General features: G+C 42.0%; 1 protein-coding gene across 2 annotated transcripts in view; it reads right to left on the minus strand.

Annotated features, from left to right (window-relative positions):
- GMEB1 (glucocorticoid modulatory element binding protein 1) overlaps window positions 1–17964 on the minus strand; it is a 40740-nt gene that overhangs the window by 10177 nt on the left and 12599 nt on the right. Inside the window, exons 3-5 of one of the 2 annotated variants that reach the window (XM_069079062.1) lie at window positions 3654–3736; window positions 3051–3175; window positions 2068–2171 (exon numbers count right to left, since the gene is read on the minus strand). In XM_069079062.1, coding sequence (XP_068935163.1) covers window positions 2068–2171; window positions 3051–3175; window positions 3654–3736 — 312 coding nt within the window. Of the gene's footprint in view, window positions 1–2067; window positions 2172–3050; window positions 3176–3653; window positions 3767–17964 lie in introns of both variants that reach the window. The other variant, XM_069079061.1, reaches the window with a different exon arrangement.

The following is a 17964-nucleotide window of genomic DNA, read 5'->3' on the forward strand; positions in this document are numbered from 1 at the left end:
CCTGGCGCTCTTTTTTTGCTTCCCCCTCCCCCCCCTTCTACGGACCGACAGGCCAAGTGAAGCCCTACACGATACTCCACCCATCTATTCTTCAGGAGATCTTCTATCTCAAGGTAAGGCAAACGGACTAAATCACAGCCCACCCCGCCCCGTACAAGTCACAGACTGCCCTGGGCTCCTCCTCCACCAGTCGTGGGGAGACCAAACCCAAAGGAACAGAAGGTAAGGCAAACAGACCAAATCACAGATTAAAAACTACGGTGAAGTCAGAACAGTAAGGCTGCTGCTGCTGCTATATGGCTTCTACGGACCGACAGGCCAAGTGAAGCCCTTTCAGATACAACAAGCCTCAGTAGCTGGCCCTCTCTTTTTCATCACTGGTAACAACTGGTATTATACTGACTCAGAGTGGAGAAAACACTGATCCTGCTGGGCCATCCCAGAGAGCACTTGCCTGTAAGTAGGCCCACACGACACTGCCATCTCCAGGACCAGGGGATGGATGGGGCTTGGACGTACTTTCATCACAGTGGGCACTCCTGTCACAATGGCATCTGTCATCCTACCAGGATGTGGCCTACACTCACCTTCTCCAAGGCTCAGGGCCTGGCTTTATAAGACTGGAAGAACGGTTTCTTTTAGGCTACTTTGATTTCTTTTGGATCTGGGGCATCACTGCTAAGACTAACAAGCCAAGGTATCTGAGGCTTCCAGGGGCAGAGCAGAGCAAGCGCTGGATGTGGAGTCAGGAAGACTCAAGTTTGAATCCTGCCCTCAGGCATGCAAAGCAGCTCACAGATCTGAGCAAGTCCCTTAACTTTTCTGGGCCTGGGTTTTCTCATCTCTAGTGGGATTTGATGGCCTCTAAGGTCCTCTCCCACCCTCAATCTGTGATGGAAGTATCAGGTTTAAGAAAGACTTCCTAATACTCACAGGTATCCCAAAGCAGAAAGGACTGCCTCAGAAAGAGGGGACTTCCCAGAGGGGGGAGGGGCACTTCCGGGGCTATTGTACAGCCTGGTCCCTGTTGGTTCTGAGATGCCGAGGTTCTGAAGAGCAACAGAGTTGAGGAGGGAAGCACGCTCTTTCCCAATGCATATCTACTTGAGGCGTGATTCTCCCACAGATCATCTGGGTGGGTGCTGAAATCTTAGTGTCACTTAATCTAAGAGAACAAAGGCAAGGAGACACAGCCCAGGGAGCTTTCGCTGCACCTGGAGTGAGAGAGCCAACCACGGCTCTGACTGATACTTAGTGACCATGGGCAGGTCACCTCCCCCTCACAGGCCTCAGAGTCCCTAGCTGTAAATATCAGGGAATTGGACTAGATGATTTCTCTATATATTCCCTTCCAGCTCCATACCCTACAATGTAGAATACAGTTACAAAGGTGGAAGGTTACAATTTATTACCCCAAAGCCTCCTATCACATGTAAAACCCAATATAAAAGGACTTATAGATATCCTCCAGGAGCATGGTTAAGTGAGACTTGATGGTATGTATCTATGTATGTGTAATATATGTATGCATGCATGTATGTGTGTGTATGTATGGGCATATATAGGCAAATTCATTGCCATGAGCAGAGCAGCAGTACTCAAATATACAAAGAAGCTCTTTGAGCCATTCTCTTGACCCAGTACCCTCTGTCACCATCAAGCCAGTCCAAAAGGAAACAAGAGCGAGTTCCCCAAATTAGGAGGGGAGGACCAGGAGCTTTTTTCCCTGTACCAGCCCTATTTCTCTCCTACTCCTGCCCCCGCTTAGTAAGACTAAGGACCAATACAATGAAGCCGGTCACTGAATTCCCCTGTCCTAAGGCAACTCTGGGCTGTGATATGGCTTTATGGAAATGTTCTCAGGCTGACAGGAAGCACTAGCTTGGATCGGCTGCCCTCCCAGAAGTGTCCAGGGCCTTCAGGGCTGTCCAGATAAATGAATCAGCTGTGCCAGCCAAGCCACCAAAACAAAGATACGTGACACTTTTGATCTAAGGAGAAAAACCAACTCTGTAGGTTTACCCGCCAAGGCCTGTCCACTGGCGGGTGGCTGCCAGGAGCGCTTACCTCAGCATGATCCCACCCAGACGAATGGCTCTTTTCCAGTCCTTCAGGGTGGACTTGCCAGCCAGATGAACGAAATGCTTGGGGCTGATCAATTGATCATTGAACTGAAGCCAAAAAGCAAAGTCAAAAACAGGTGTCAACTCAGTAAGGCAGAAGGTGAAGGAATAGGACACCAGAGACAAGAGACAGGAGCTGCCTATGTATGTCTGGCCCCCAGAGAGATAGAGATGACCTCCTAGCCCATCGTCAGTCTTGTATCATCCTAGCTTCTGCTCTCACAGCTGCTGACCCCACCCTCACTGCTCCAACGAAAAATAACCTCCCCTGATGACAGTGCCCAGGTCACTATGGGTATGGGGGAAGGAGGCAATTAGAACAGGTTACCTAGGCACAGCTAGGTGACGCAGTGAATAGAGCACTGGCCCTGGAGTCAGGAGGACCTGAGTTCAAACCTGACCTCAGACACACTTAACACTTACTGTGTGACCTTGGGCAAGTCACTTAACCCCAATTGCCCTCCAAAAAAAAACAAACCAAGTTATCTATTGACCTGGGCAATCCCCTCATGGCCCAAGACTGGCTGCCTGACCCAGCATTCAGAATGCAGATCAAATTCTCATGTGAAGTGACCCTGCCAGGTCCAACTGCCCTGAACTGGGTATGAGGGAAGGAACTGTCCTGGCAGAAAATACCACCCAACAGCCACCTCAACCACTCAGTCATCCCTCATAATTAAAAGATGATGCCACTGATGGCGATTACTATCTGTGTGAGCAGCTGTGACTTATAAGACTGGTACATGAAGAGCAGTCTTGCTTCTGAAGACTGTACTTTGACTTGTTGCTGTGGTCTCAAATACAAAAAAACACCTAATAATCAGAGTCAGTAATAAGCAGAGAGGGTATAGGAGGCACCAGTAAGCCACCCTCAGCATGCAAGGAGCCCTTTGGAGGAAGGTACAAAGAGGAGAGGGAAAAGCTTACCTTGACACACTTCACATTAATTCCTGGACATACAAACTTCTTCCATAGGAGGATGGCTTTGCTCTCCCCACAAGTGATAGGATACGCAATTTCCATCTCTTCGTTTGCTTCTATGGTGCTAGCATCTGCAAATGGAAACATCTCAGTCACGGTGGACACTCTTCCTCCAAAGAGATGCAGACATCGGGAATCCAAACCCACGTTTGGCCAGGTCTTTTATGAGACTAACAAAATCCTAGCTGCTGGTGTCGTTTGTTAATCAAAAGCAGCAAACATGTCTGCTCAGCTTACAATCCAAACCAAAAACATCCTCTGCAAAAACATCTGAGGCAGGAGCCATCCTCGATAGTCTGGAATCCTACATGGGATTCAATCTCCCCCAATTGGGTGGGTATATTTGGCCAACAGTAGGAGGTAGGTGCAGGTAATCATTTATTCAACATGTCTGTGCCAAGGGCAATGATATTCTAGATGGGGCACCATCAGATTTGTAGCAACAGTACTTAACCAACACCATATTCAGGTCACAAGGAATAAGAGACTAGTGAGGATCCAGCACAGGGCATTGAAGTCAGTAGGAACCACATGTGCAGACAGACTTACCAATACCTTCTTCGATTTTGTGTATTGTGTGGGTTTCTACGGCTACAACCGCTGCATTGTTCTCCGACCCCGCTTCATAAATCCTGTTGTAAAAGTGTCCATCGATAAACAAACTATATAAATCATGAAAAAATTAAGATTCATAGCATTGAGTAAAGAAATGTTCATACTCTTCCTTAATCTGTCCCTTAGGGCTCAATACAGAGAAGGAGCCTACCTAGCTACAGAAACTTCATGCTCCACATTATCCCAAACTGTACTTAGACTCAAATCAAGTGCCCAGGGTTGCCTTGTAAGCAGCACCAAAGAAATGAAAACCTTCCAATTCTCCTCTTATCAGAAGATGGTGTGCACATGGCTTTCTGTGAGGAGGGCACTTACCCCACTGTCCCCTAAACTATTTAGGAGTACGTGAAAATTGGTGCCATTCTTTTTGAGAATGAATACCCTTATGTAAGAAGGGCCTAACAAGGCAATGAGTACCTCCAAGGTTCAAGCTAGGAAAAAAAAAAAGGGAGTCAAAAGAGAATACAGTGAACACCAGCACACATTTATTTACACATTACTTCACTTCTGGTAATGTCTCATTTGAGCTCCACAAGACCCCAGTGTGGACATTATTCTCTTCGTTTTGGATGAGGGGCTAAACACACACCTGGAACAGAAGCAGGATCCTCATCCAGGTCCTTCCTGATTCCACACCTGGCCTTCTACCTGCTCCTCACGGAACATTGCTACAGCACTTAGAATGCCTTAGGGGTCCCCCTAATCAAAGCAGTGATCTGACCAGTGATCACAGAGAACTTAGCCAAAAGTAACTCACTCTAACACTACTAATTGTTATGGTGAACCAAATCACATAAACCTGCTAACTTACTGAAAATTGTACCTTCAAACAACACAAAAGGATGGTAACCATCAATGGCACAGTGTAGGGGCAACTACTGGTGTTAGGGTCAGGAAGACTTGGGCTGAAGTCCTGACTCTGACACAGCTGGCTGCATCCCATCAGTAAATCATTTAACCTCAAGGAACCGTCGCTAAGTCTAGAGGCTGCAGAGGAGTCTCTGATCTACACTGGTGGAGGTTATTTCTATGCTGATGATTCTCAGATCTACTTATCCAGCCCTAACCTCTCTCCTGATCTCTAGGCTCCTATCTCCCAACTACTATTTGGCATCTCAAACTGGATATTCTGAACATATCTTAAATTCCACATGTCTAAAACCACTCTTGTCCCTAAATCAATAATATTACCGGACTGGGCCAAATCACTCAATCAGTTAACAAGCATGCATTAAACACCTTCTATGTGCCAGGAATTGTGTGCTAAGTGCTAGGGATTAAAAAAAAAAAAGGCAAAAAATAGTCCTGGCTCCCAATTTAATGAGAGAGACGGCACATAAACAGCTAAGTAGAGACAAGATCCATACCGGACAAATTGGAGATAATCAAGAGAAGAAAGGTACTAGGAAGAAGGAGGAGTGAGGAAGCCTTCTTGTACAAGGTGGCACTTTAACTGGGACTTGAAGGAAGCCAGTAAAAATACCTGGTGTATCTTGCTGGAGAAACAGCAAGGAGGCCAGTGTTACTGGATTCCACAGTACAGGGCTGGGGGCTGCCAGGAGAAGAGGGGAAGGTCATGACTAATGGGTAGGAAGACTGGAAAGACAGGAATGGGCCCAGGCCACGAAGGGCTTTGAAGACAAAATAGAGGGTTTCATATTTGATCCTAGAGGTGACAGGGAAACATTGGGGTTTAATGAATGGGGGGAGAGGACATGGTCAGACCTGCACTTTGAGATCAGTTGGACAGCTGAGAGGAGAATGGACTGTAGTGAGGAAGAGACTTGTGGCTGGGGGACCAAACAGCAAGCCATTGCAAGAACACAGGGGTGAGGTGCCGAGAACCTATACAAAAGTGTTGACAATGTCAAAGGAGAGAAGGTCGAATATAGGAGAGAGATTACTAAGGTAAAGACAACAGGACTTGGCAACTGATTGGATATGGGGGATGGTGAGAGGGAAGAGTCAAAGATAACAGGTTGAAAACTTGGGTGTCTGGAATGATGGTGGCACCCATAAGAGTAATAGGAAAATCAGGAAGAGGGGAGGCCTTGGGGGAAAAGATAATTAAATCAGTTTGGGACATAGTGAATTTAAGATATGTACAGGAATGTATAGCCTGTATCAGACTGCTTTCGGTCTTGAGGAGGAAGGGAGAAAAAAATTGGAACTCAAAATCTTATAAAAGTGAATGTTGAAAATTATCTTTACATGAAATTGAAAAAAAATACTATTAAGTGGGGAGAAAAATAAGATATGTACAAGACATCCAATTTGCGATGCCAAGTAGGCAATTGGAGACATTAGAGATCAGGAGAGAGGCTAGGGCTGGATAAACAGATTTAATAATTATCAGCATAGAGATAATAATTGAATCCACAAGAGGTAATGAGATCATCAAGAGAAACAGTACAAGAGAAAAGAGGGCCCTGGACAGACAGAGCCTTTGAGGATACCCACATTTAGTAGACAATACTTATATGAAGATAAAGCAATAGAGACTGAGGAGGGGTCAGACAGGCAGGAGAACCAGGACAAATTAGTGTCACCAAAACCTAGCAAGTAGAGATTATTAAGGAGAAGAGGGTGATCAACAGCATTACAGTTACAGAGAGGTCAAGAAGGATGAGGACTGAGAAAAGGCCATTAGATTCTGGTAATTTTGGAGAGAACCATTTCAGTTGAATGACGAGGTCAGAAGTCATGCTGCAGATGATTTAAGAAAAATGAGAAGAAAGCTATTGAGAATGAAGATATCAAGTGAGGGCTTTTTAAGGATGAGTGAAACATAAGCATATTTGTAGGCAGTAGAGAAGCAACCAATTAGGCCAGGAGAGATTAAAGATTAGTGAGAGTGGTGATGATAGGATAGGTAATCTGCTGGAGAAGAGGGATTAGAATGGGGATCACCTGAGTGTGCAGAGGAGTTTGACTTGGCAAAAAGGGCCACCCTCCTTACAGAAGTGATGGAGGAGATAGTTTCAGAAGACATCTCAGTGAAGTGAGATGAGGATGGGATAAGGACTTTTTGGTGAATGGCCTCAGTTTTTTCCAGTGAAATAGGAGGCAGGGTTCTCAGTTGAGAAAATGGAGGCAGAGGAAGCCATGAGAAGTTTGAGAAGGGATGAAAAACTCTGGACAGGCTATTGTGGTGAGGGGAGTAGTGCATCAGTTAGGGAGGTATAAAGATTGCTTTGCCTTGGTGAGGGCCCACTGGAAACTATCTAACATAAATCTGTAGTATGCCTGGTCAGCATGATTAAATGATTTCCTCCAACTATGTTAATCAGCACTTGATAGGAGTGAAGGCAGTGAATGATGGAAGTAATCCAAGGCCAAGGTTTGGCGGGACAACATTGGTGACAGAGTAAGGGAGCAAGGGGCTCAAGAGAAGAGGACAAGGCAGAGTTCAACTGGTTCATCGAGGGGTCAAGATGAGGCAGGGAGAAAAAGCTAGCCAGTGCCTTCATAGTGGTTGGTCATTAACATTAATCAGAAGTCTTTTAAAGTTGACCTTACAATTGTTTTGTCTTTCTATAAATTGTTCTTCTAGTTCCATTCACTTCACTTTGTATGAATTAATATGTTTCCCACGTTTGTCAGGAACCATCCCCTGTATCATTTCTTATAGCACAAGAGTATTCTATCACATTTGTGTAACAAATATTTGTATAACATAACTTGTTCAGCCATTCCCCAACTGATAGATACCCTCTCAGTCAGATGAGGGTGAGGTTCAAGCGTCACCCTTCCCCTTACCTCTTCTTCCTTGTTGGTACAGATCTCGAACACCCTGATTATATGAGATAATTTTCCCTAACTTTCCTTTCCTCCCCACAACTCTCAGTGTAATCTTCTTCCCCTCCCTTTCCATTCTTCTCTGAATATCATTAAGACATAAGAGAACCCCTCTTATACCCTCTGTCTAATTAGACTCTATTATCCCTGATGAAATAGGTTTCAGAAGGGACACATTATCATCTCCCCCTATTTGGATGTAAACATTTTATACTTCTTTAGTCCATTATCATTGTTCATTCATGTTTACCTTTTTATGTATCTCTTGGCTCCTATGTTTGCATTTCAAAGTTTCTATATAGCAGTCTTCATCAGGAATACTTGGAAGTCCTCTATTTCATTAAAGATCCATTTTTTTTCCCTCTAGGACTATACTGTTTTTCTGAGTAAGTTGTTTTTGGCTTTAAGCTTATATATCCTTTTTCTTCTAGAATATTACATTCCAAGTTTTCTGCTTCTTTATAATGGTGGCTGCTAGAGCAGGTCTGATCCTTTCTTTGGTATGATTCTTTCTCTGCTTATAGCATTTTTTCTCTGACACAGACACTCTGGATTTTGGCTGATATTCCTGGGAACTCTCATTTTGGGGTTTCTTACAGGATATGACTGATGGGATTCTTTCTTTTTCCACTCGGCCCTTTTCTAAGGGATCTGGGCAATTTTCTTTTTAAGATTTCTTTAAATCTGATGCCTAGACTACTTCACTGATCATGCCACTCAGGTAGTCCAATAAGCCTTTAATGTTTTTTCTCCTGGATCTGTTTTCCAGGTCAGTTGTTTTTGTTATGAAATACCCTACATTTTCTTCTATTTTTCTGGGAATTTGTTGCTTCTGCAAAGTTTTGTGCCATGCTGTTCATTCTTTCCAATTCTTTTTCACAGCTCTTTTATCTTTTCCAATTTTTTTCTTCTAGCCCTCTCATTTCTTTTATAAAAACATTTTAAATTCTTTTAAAACACTTGCTTTCTCTCTTCCAGGCTTTCTAATTGAATTTGTGCTGCAGCTGTGTTTTCCTTTGAGACTTTGTAGATGTTTTGGAGACATTCTCTTTTTCTGGGTTTGTACCTTTGAGCAACCCTGTCACCACAATAGCTCTTTTATGGTGGGATTCGTTTTTGTTTGTTTGCTTATTCTTCCAGTCTACTTCCTGACTTTTATGTTAGGGCTGGACACTACACACTTCTACAGGGAATGTCTGGGCTAGCACTGTTGCTATTTCCTTAGAATACTGAGTGTTGCATTATTCCAGGTTCTCTATGACAGCTCAGGCTGAAGACATGCAAGCTTTCAGTACTTCCAAAATGGTCTGATCCAGATAAAGGCTGATTGTTGCCTCCTGGTCTGAACTCTGCAAATTCCTGATGGAAGAAGAGATGGAAGCTTCCCTTTGGTTTCAGATTCCTGCCCTGGCAATTCCTTTGTAGCTGCTGCTTGCTTCTACACTGGTCCTTGCTCAGTACACAGCCTAGGGCCTAACCCAGAACACCACCTCTGGGCATAAGTACCTTTTCTCAGTCTGCTCTGGATCTGTATTCCAGAACTGTGGAGTGAGCAACAAAGCTACCAGGTAGCTCATCTGGTAGCTCATTCCCACACAGAGTTACAATGCCTTAGTATAAGTCTAGGACCTCATCTTGTGCTGATGGGGCACAGGAATACTCTTGGTGGCACATTCTTGGCCAGACCCCATCCCAGGTATCCAGACCTCTCTGTCTCCCTGTGACAACCTGGCCTAGAAAAAATGACTCACTGTGAGTTCTTCTTGGACTTCCTAATCAGGATTTGGTCCAGGGCATATTCTAGATCTACTTGGAAGAATTTTGTGGCAGAGCTCATTGTACTTCTTACTGTTACTTGGCCATTTTGGTCTCACTTGATATACATTCTAAAATGTTTAATGTTTCTTGATTTTTTTTTTGCTTTTACGTTTATTTCCAAATGTATCCTTCCTCCCTTCCTTATTCAAGGAGTTTTCTCTTAAAAAATAAAATCAAAAGAAAAGCAGTTCAGCAAAACTAAAATATCAAGCAAGTTTGACTATATAAGCAATGGTCCTCATAGTCTACTACCTCTGCAATGGAGGAAAATGCATCTTCTGATCTCTTCACAGGGACAAGGCTTGGTCATTATAATTATACAGTTCAGTTTCCTTTTCTTTTTTAGTTCTCAAAGATATATATATATATATTTAAATATAAATATTAAATATAAATATATATATATATATTTAAAGCAATTGGGGCTAAGTAACTTGCTCAAGGTTACACGGCCAGTTATTTTGTGTGGGTGCTAAGTATCTGAGGCTGGAATTGATCCCGGTTTCCCAACTCCCTGAGACCGGAGCTCTTACTCACTGCACCACCTGACCACCCCATAAGATATATTTTTTTAAAGTAGTAAAAGGCAATTTGTATATTCAACCAATTCTTCTACATCATCTACAATCTCCTATAACGATAAGTTATGTTTATAATGACTCTTGGGCAATGCAGGGCAGAGTAGGAGGTCTGCAGTGTGTTGTAGAAAGAGTACTGGGCTAGAAGTCAAGAGATCTGGGTTCAAATTCTGGCTCTGACACTACTTACCCTTGTGACCTTAGGCAAGTTATTTCCAATAATAATTATTATTATGGGGAATGACTATTAAGACCAAAGGCCCTTTTCTGGGTCTTTGTTCTCATCTGTAAAATGAGACACTTGGACAATATAATCTCTAAGGATCCTTCTGGCTCTAGTTATGTGTATGTGAAATGCCTTCTGAATCCTTTTCAAAGGGAGTTTAAATTACACTGAGAATAGCTTAAGTGTCAAGTCTTATTTTCTGACCTAATTATTAAAAATGTTACTCTATGGGAAACTAACTAGTTAATTTCCATTTATCCAGACTGATTAAAAGAGCAGACATTCTGGCTTACTGAATAGTTTGTGAAAATTATCACATGTACTATGTGTAGTAAAATTAGTAGTAAATTTAAGCCCTTAAGAAGATGCATTAACTCTTATGCCAGTATAATAAAACTACTTACTACTAGACAGAGACAATGGAGTTTTAAGAAAGAATATTCACTTTTTTTGAGCTTCCCCTCAAAAATAGGATTTAAAGATTAGCTAAGTGTAGTATTTGAGTTAACATTATAAAGTCTAGTTTACAATCTACATTAACAAGTATAACTAACATAGCTCAATTAGGTGCTTTGAAATGGGGAGTAGATGGGATGGTTAGGTGGTGCAGTGAATAGAGCACTGGCCCTGGAGTCAGGAGGACCTGAGTTCAAATCTGGCCTCAGACAGACACTAGCTGTGTGACCTTGGGCAAGTCACTTAACCCAATTGCCCCTATGAAAAGCAAAAAAAAAAAGAAATGGGGAGTAGAGGGTGAGGGGTAGGGAAGTAGCAGAGTAACATAAAAACACACTGAAATCCTCACTGCACACTTACACATGTGGAGAAAAAAAAGTAGTTACTTCCTCCTTCTTCCATTCTCCCCCTTCAGGTAAAACAACTTTGAATGATGTAGATTTTTGTGTTTTGTTTTTGTCGGTAGCAAAAAAGTGGCAGGTAGGAGTAGTAGCTAGATCGGTAAGCCCAGTAGGAAGGTCACAATAGAATTTGCCCATCTAAAAAGGGGTGCCCCTCTCACTCCAGAGGCAAAGCTCCCAAAGGGGGTATGTCCTGGGCACAAAAGAAGACCATTAACCATTGGACCTCAATAGCTCTTCTCTGGGTTTGCTGCAGACACACCGATCTTTCAGGTATATACATTCTCAGGTCAGGAAGCATGATCTCAGATGATGGCAAAATGAAACAAGCAGAGTAAAGAGCTTTTATTCCCTCAAGAGTCAAGAAATTGTGCCCCCTGTCCCCAGACAGAGCTGAGCATCCCTGGCAAAGATGCCAAAGAACTGCCAGGGATCCCTCAGCCCATTCTGTCCAACGCCTCCCAATCCAAGTAGGAATTCTCTCAATAGCAAGAGTTTACAGCCTGGGCCAGACACACCCACAGGGTGTATTTGTCAAGGGGATACTGCAGGTAATCAGTAAATAACTTTATCACCCTACTGAATCTTTATTTCTTACATGCTCATCCAGCAGAAACTCTAGAACTTGTTTTCTTTCTTAAAAAAAAAATTAATAGATTTTATTGCTATCTTTTGTTTTTATATTACCTAGATTTCCCTCCCTTCTTACAGAGAAACCATCCCTTATAACAAAGAATTTTCTTAAAAAAGGAAAAGATGATGAGGAGGGGGGAAAAAGCTGATTAACACATCAAAAAAAATCTGATGTTATATATGCAATGTTACACACCTGTGGACCCTAACTTTGGAGTGGGGCAGGGAGCTCAGAAGAAGTCTTTTCAGATCTCTTCTTTGGGACCAATGTCCCAATGTTACTGACCTGATGTCAGGAAGTATTCAAAGGTAGAATGAGCTCTCTCGTGCACGTGAACACACACATGTACACATGTGTGCATATATGTGTATGTTTATTTTACTGGACCTGTGTTTTAACGGATGTCATAGTCAGTCTGTGTCAAGACGCAGGTCTATAACTCCTGTTGTATTTTCTGGCTCATTCACTTGTGGACAACTCTAATTGCTAAGGAGGAAAGATTGGTTACAGTTAGACACATACCCAAAACTCTGAGAAAGCAAATCTGAAAATGTTCAGCGAAAAAGATAAGCACATCACAGGGGTCTTGGCAAGGGCTCTCTAACAAACGCTGAAAGCACTCTAACAAATGATGCCTGTGAGGAAGTGGAAGAGCGTGTGTCTATGGAGGGAGGAATATCTTCATTGTACTCAGAATTCGGGATACATACAAAGTAGGAAGGGAGGACAGACAGATCACTAAGGCCCAATACAGCAGACTGGCTTGACAAATGCTTACTGACTGACTGGTATGAGAAAGGTGAAAGTTCAGAATAGGGTGAAGCTCAAGAATAATGCTTAAGACAACAAGCGCTCACAGTGTTTAAGCATGTTTGGGGGAAGAAGGAAAGGGAAGGAGGCCCATTTCTTAGGGCAGATGGTGCAATGCTAACAGATGACACAGAAAAAACAAAACGACCAAACTGCTCTGCTTCTGGCTTTACTCTCTCAAGGAACATGATCTCCAAGCTGGAATAGGCCTCACAGACATGGTCATGAGAGAACTGGGAAGACAGCAAGAGCACCCATATGCTTTAGAAGAGTTCCAAGTGTTTAGGCCCTGGAAAATTACATTGCAGAATACTGAAAGGACCTGCAAATGTCATCAAGGAACAACTGCTCATTATCTTTGAGAAAATGTGTGATCTACATAAGTGAGGAAAGAGGTACTAGGAGACTGGAGAGACAAGTAAACGGCCCTCTCTGCAAAAAGCAGGGGGGAAAGATAGAATTAATGAAACTGGTGAGCTTGACATCAAGGCCCAACAAAACCACAGAAGAGATTATTCAACAGATGGCTTTCTAGTACTCAGGAAGAAGAAAAATGATAACAATGAGAAACAAATCATTACCGACTACTTTAATTTCTGCATTGACAATGTTACTAGGCCCCAGGAATGCCACAGACATCACAGCATCACAGAGCATCAGAACTGGAAGGGGTCTCAGAGATCAATTTAATCCAAATCCCCTTATTTTACAGATAAAGAAATCAAGGCCTTGTTCAAGCTGACACAGCTAATAAATGGAAGAGTCAGGATTTGAACCCAGGTCTTTGGACTCCAAATCCAGCTGCATCACAGTAGCCATATAACATATCTGGTTTCAGTAAGACATATGATAAAACCTCTGACAAGATCCCTGGGGTCAAGGTGGCGGTAGGAAGCATGGACAATGGTACAATTCGGTAGATCCAAGCTGCTTGACTCCTTGTAGAAAGTGTTCATTAATGTACAGCTATCAGCATGGTGGGGGGCTCTCAGTCCTATTCTATCTGATGCTTTATCAATAACCTGGATGAAGGTTGCTGTATCAAATCTGCTGATGACACGGAGCTGGAAGGGAGAGTGAAACTGCTGAAGGATAAAGATCTTGCCAAAGTAGAATGTTGATCCTAAAATACAACAGAACTGAAGAGTGATTGGTATAAAAGCTGGAGCACTTGGGCTGAAAAAAAAAAATCAACTTCAAAAGTTCAGGACAGAAAAAAAATCTGGCTTAAACTCTTGTTCGCAGCAAAAAGACTGGGATTTTATTTGACAGCAATCCAACACAGAGTCAGTAGTGTGACCCCACTGTCCCCAAATGCTAATGGCAGTGGTGTTAGGAGGGACAAGGCGGGCAGGACAAAAGCGATGACACACTGAAGGGCTGAGCTCCAGTTCCTGAAGCCTGTCTCAAAAGAGGAGGGAGAACTCAAAAGAGGGGGACTGGGAAATGTCTAGAGAAGACTGAATAGATGTGAGGTGCACCGGAGAAAAGAAGACTAAGGGGGACATGATGATTGGTACAAGGATCACAGATTTAGACTGGGAAGGACCTCAGAGGTCATCTGGTCCAAATTCTTCACTTTACAGATAAGGCAATCGAGACTCAAAGGACAAGTGAGCTGAACAAGGTCACACAATCAATAACTTGGATTCCAACTAGGGTCCTTGGTCTTGACCCTCTGTGTTCTTTCCACTATTCCTGCTTCCCAAGGGAAGACAGTCTCTTTCCTGGATCAAATGAGGGCTATCATGCAAGAGAAGAATTAATCTTATTTTGTGTAACTGCAAAGGGCAGAGCTGGGTAATGTGGTTAGACTTATCACCTTCCTACCTCCATCTTGACCCCAGGGATCTTGTCAGAGATTTTATCAGATGTCTTCCTGAAATCCAGATATGTTATATGGCTACTGTGATGCAACTGGATTTGGAGCCTAAAGAACTGGGTTCAAATCCTGATTCACCCATTTATTAACTGTATCAGCTTGGGCAAGGCCTTATAAGTCCACACAAATAGCTGCAGCCAAAAGAAGAATCACCTTGAGGCCATGTCTCAGGTAAAGAATGAGCCTCTCCAAAGTTGGCTAGGGTGATCTTCAGACTATAAATACAAAGTCTGTGGTCAGGCCTTACCCACATGGCCAGGCCTCCAAGAACTGGTAATGTAATGTTCTAACCTTAAAGATATCGAGATCACTAAAGAAACTAATGTAACAGGGAGGAAAGAAACCAATGTTTGGAGAAAGAGCTTTACATCTAATATCTCTGATAAAGGCCTGATATCCAAGACATAAGAGGAAGTAACACAAATATATAAGAACTATTTTCAAATAATTAGTCAAAGGATAAGAAGAGTAGCTTCTCAAAAGAGGAAATACAAACTGTCAACAACCAAATGAAAGACTGCTCAGTCTAAATCGTTAGTAATAAGAGAAATGCAAATTAAAACAACTGAGGTTTTATTTCACTGCCTATTTTATTGGCAAAGATGATTTTTAAAAACATCAAGTGCAAGTTGAAGGGACTCTGAGGAAATAAACACACTAATATACTCTGGAAAACAAATTGTAGTCATGCAAGAAGTCACTAAACTGTTCATGCTTTTTCACACAGGCAGGTTACTACTGGGGATATACTCCAAGTAGATCAATGACAAAAAGAAGGGTACTACACAAAACTAAACATTCAGCGCAGCACACTTTGTGGCAGTAAAAAACTGGAAATAAAGTAGGGAATGGTTGAAAAAATTGTGGCATATGAATATAACAGGATTATTATTATAGCACTATAAGTAACAACAAATATAAAGAATTGATAAAGACATGAACTTGTATGAACTAATGCAGAGTTAAGGAGAATAAAATCAAGAGAACTATATAAATAATTACTCCAGTTGTAAAAGGAAATAATACTAAAATGCTGCTGAAATTGAACTAACTGCAAAGACCAATCTTGGTCCCAGAAAAAGAAGGAAACATACCTTCCCATCTCAGTGGTGGGGAGAAGAAAACATGGATATCCAACATGTCCAATCAGATATAGTTATTTAGTCAGTTGGGTTTTACTCAAAATTTTCTTTATGGGGCAGCCAGGTGGCACAGTGAGTAAGAGCACCGGCCCCAGAGTCGGGATGACCTGGGATCAAATCCGGGCTCTGATACTTAGTACCACACTCAGAAATAACTGGCCATGTAACCTTGAGCAAGTTACTTAACCCCAATTGCTTTAAAAAAAAAATTTCTTTACGACAAGAAAGAAATCAATGGGGAAAGGGAATATTTCATGTATGATTCTAAGTAGAGGAAGAAAGGAATAAATAAAAGTAATTAATTTGGGTAAGTGGGATGGGACCTAGGGTCATTTCCACTTCATCCTGAGGCATTAAGGAAGACCTCACTGAATCCAAAATGAGCTTGTATTCAATCTCAATCTCATACGTATTATGCGAAGTTCAACTAAATTTGAAAACATCTATTTAATAATAATAATGATAATGATAACTAACATTTATATAGAGTTTACCACACTGACCATTATGTGAAAGGCACTGGAAAAATAGGAGGATGGTGGTGGAATCCTAATGTCCTCAGTCCTTCTAAGAGCCTTCTGAGTTGCTCATAGAATATATTTACATTATGAACATCACCAGTTTTTCTTTTTGTTTAAAAAAAAAATAAGACACACTTCTTTAAAAGCTCCTGTCTACATTAAACAATTGGAAATCAATCCCCCAACTCAACGTCACAAAATACTTAGTATCTGTGTCTAAAAATCCTAAAAGAAGCTGGTTTTTGTTTCTTGTCTCTGGATAAGTTAGCTGTTAACAAATGTCATTCTGTCTTTAGGAACAGTAACGGGTTCTAAATGAACACAGGGAAACTATTCCCACCCTTCAATGGGAGGGCCTATGTCCAAGGAGACTAAGAGAGTATCCAGACCCAAAAAAAAAACCCCAAAAGGCAATACAATGAAGGCAACGAAGAGACAGAACCAAAGAGAGACGAAAGGAACTAGGTCTATGAAGAGAGAGTCTGTAGGCATGTAGCCCAGAGAGGTCAAAGACAGAAGGGTCCTATATCTACAAATACAGTCACAGCAGTGCTTCTGTGATGTGAGGGATGCCACTTGACTAGAAAATGACTAAAGAAACTGGAGGTGGTTGTTGTTCAGTTGTTTTAGTCATGTCTGACTCTTTGTGACCCCCTTTGGGGGGTTTTTGTCAAAGATACCGAAGTGGTTTGCCATTTCCTTCTCCAGCTCATTTTACAGATGAGGAACTGAGGCAAACAGAGTTAAGTGACTTGCCCAGGGTCACACTGTTAGTAAGTGTCTGTGGTTGGTTTTGAACTCAGGTCTTCCTGACTCTAGGCCCTGTACTCTATTCATTGTTCCACCTAGCTTCCCCAAATAAATTGGTAAATGGATGTAATAGACTATTACTGTGCAGTAAGAAATGATGAATATAAGGCAGTCACAGAATCACGTGATATGAGGCTTGGAAGGGACCTCAATGACCATTCAAGCTCAACCCATATACAGATGGAACCATGACATCCAGACTACCTGACACACCATTATCTAGCCTCTACCCAAAGACCTTCAAGGAAGATAGAAACCCACCAGCTCTGGAGGCCACTCTACTCTGGCTGCTACTGACTGTTAGCAAATTCTTATGTGGAGCTCAATCAGCTCCTTTCCAACCCAGGATGAAGCACATTTCCTTCCCCTAGGCAGAAAGGTGGGAGGCCTACAGGAGCAGGATGTGGCACACACTATTGGATGGTGTCATTTTATCTATTAAGTTTTGCTTTGCTCAACTGCTGCTCTTTGCTGAAGGAAAAATTCAGTGAGTGTGGGATATAGTATATTGGGAAATGACTAGTATAATATGCAAAAGACACCAATAAAACCTTTTAAAAGAGAGTATCAACTAAGGGTAAAGTGAGAAAAAAAATTCATCTGAATGAATGCCGTGTTATTATTTTCATAATCATAAACTAACCTTACCTATAATGTTTGGGTTTTTTAAACAATAATAAATTATTACACCATTGCATTACTGGGTGAAGAACCCCCTAAAACAGGAAAGATTCAAGTTAGACTCCAGGAAGTATATTCTACCTACAAAAGGTTGAAACACTAAGAAAAGAGCAAAAGAGGCCAGGGAATCTCTCAGAGGTTTCGGAGACAAAATTAAATATCATTTTGATTAATTTGAATATTTGTGATGTTGGGACCCTTATTTGGGGAAGAAATTGTCCCTAAAATGGCTCCCCCCACCCCTCTGGTCATTTCTGCATGTTTAACTCATCCTTTTAAATCCAATTCAGATCCCACATCCTCTGTGAAACTTTCCCTGATCACCCTAGGGTCAACTGTGTGACATGGCAGCCCAAGAAACTAACCCTTTCCAAAGCCACTGACTCATAACACTAATGATCTTCTTATGAATTATTCCTTTCTCCAAATGGATTGTGAGATCCATAGGGGTGGAGACTATGTCTTCTTTGTATTCCCTACAGTCAGTG

This window comes from Petaurus breviceps, unplaced genomic scaffold (assembly GCF_028583685.1).
Source record: "Petaurus breviceps papuanus isolate PSGF00001 unplaced genomic scaffold, PetGlider_PUasm1.0 91041, whole genome shotgun sequence".
NCBI classification, from domain to species: Eukaryota; Metazoa; Chordata; class Mammalia; order Diprotodontia; family Petauridae; genus Petaurus; species Petaurus breviceps.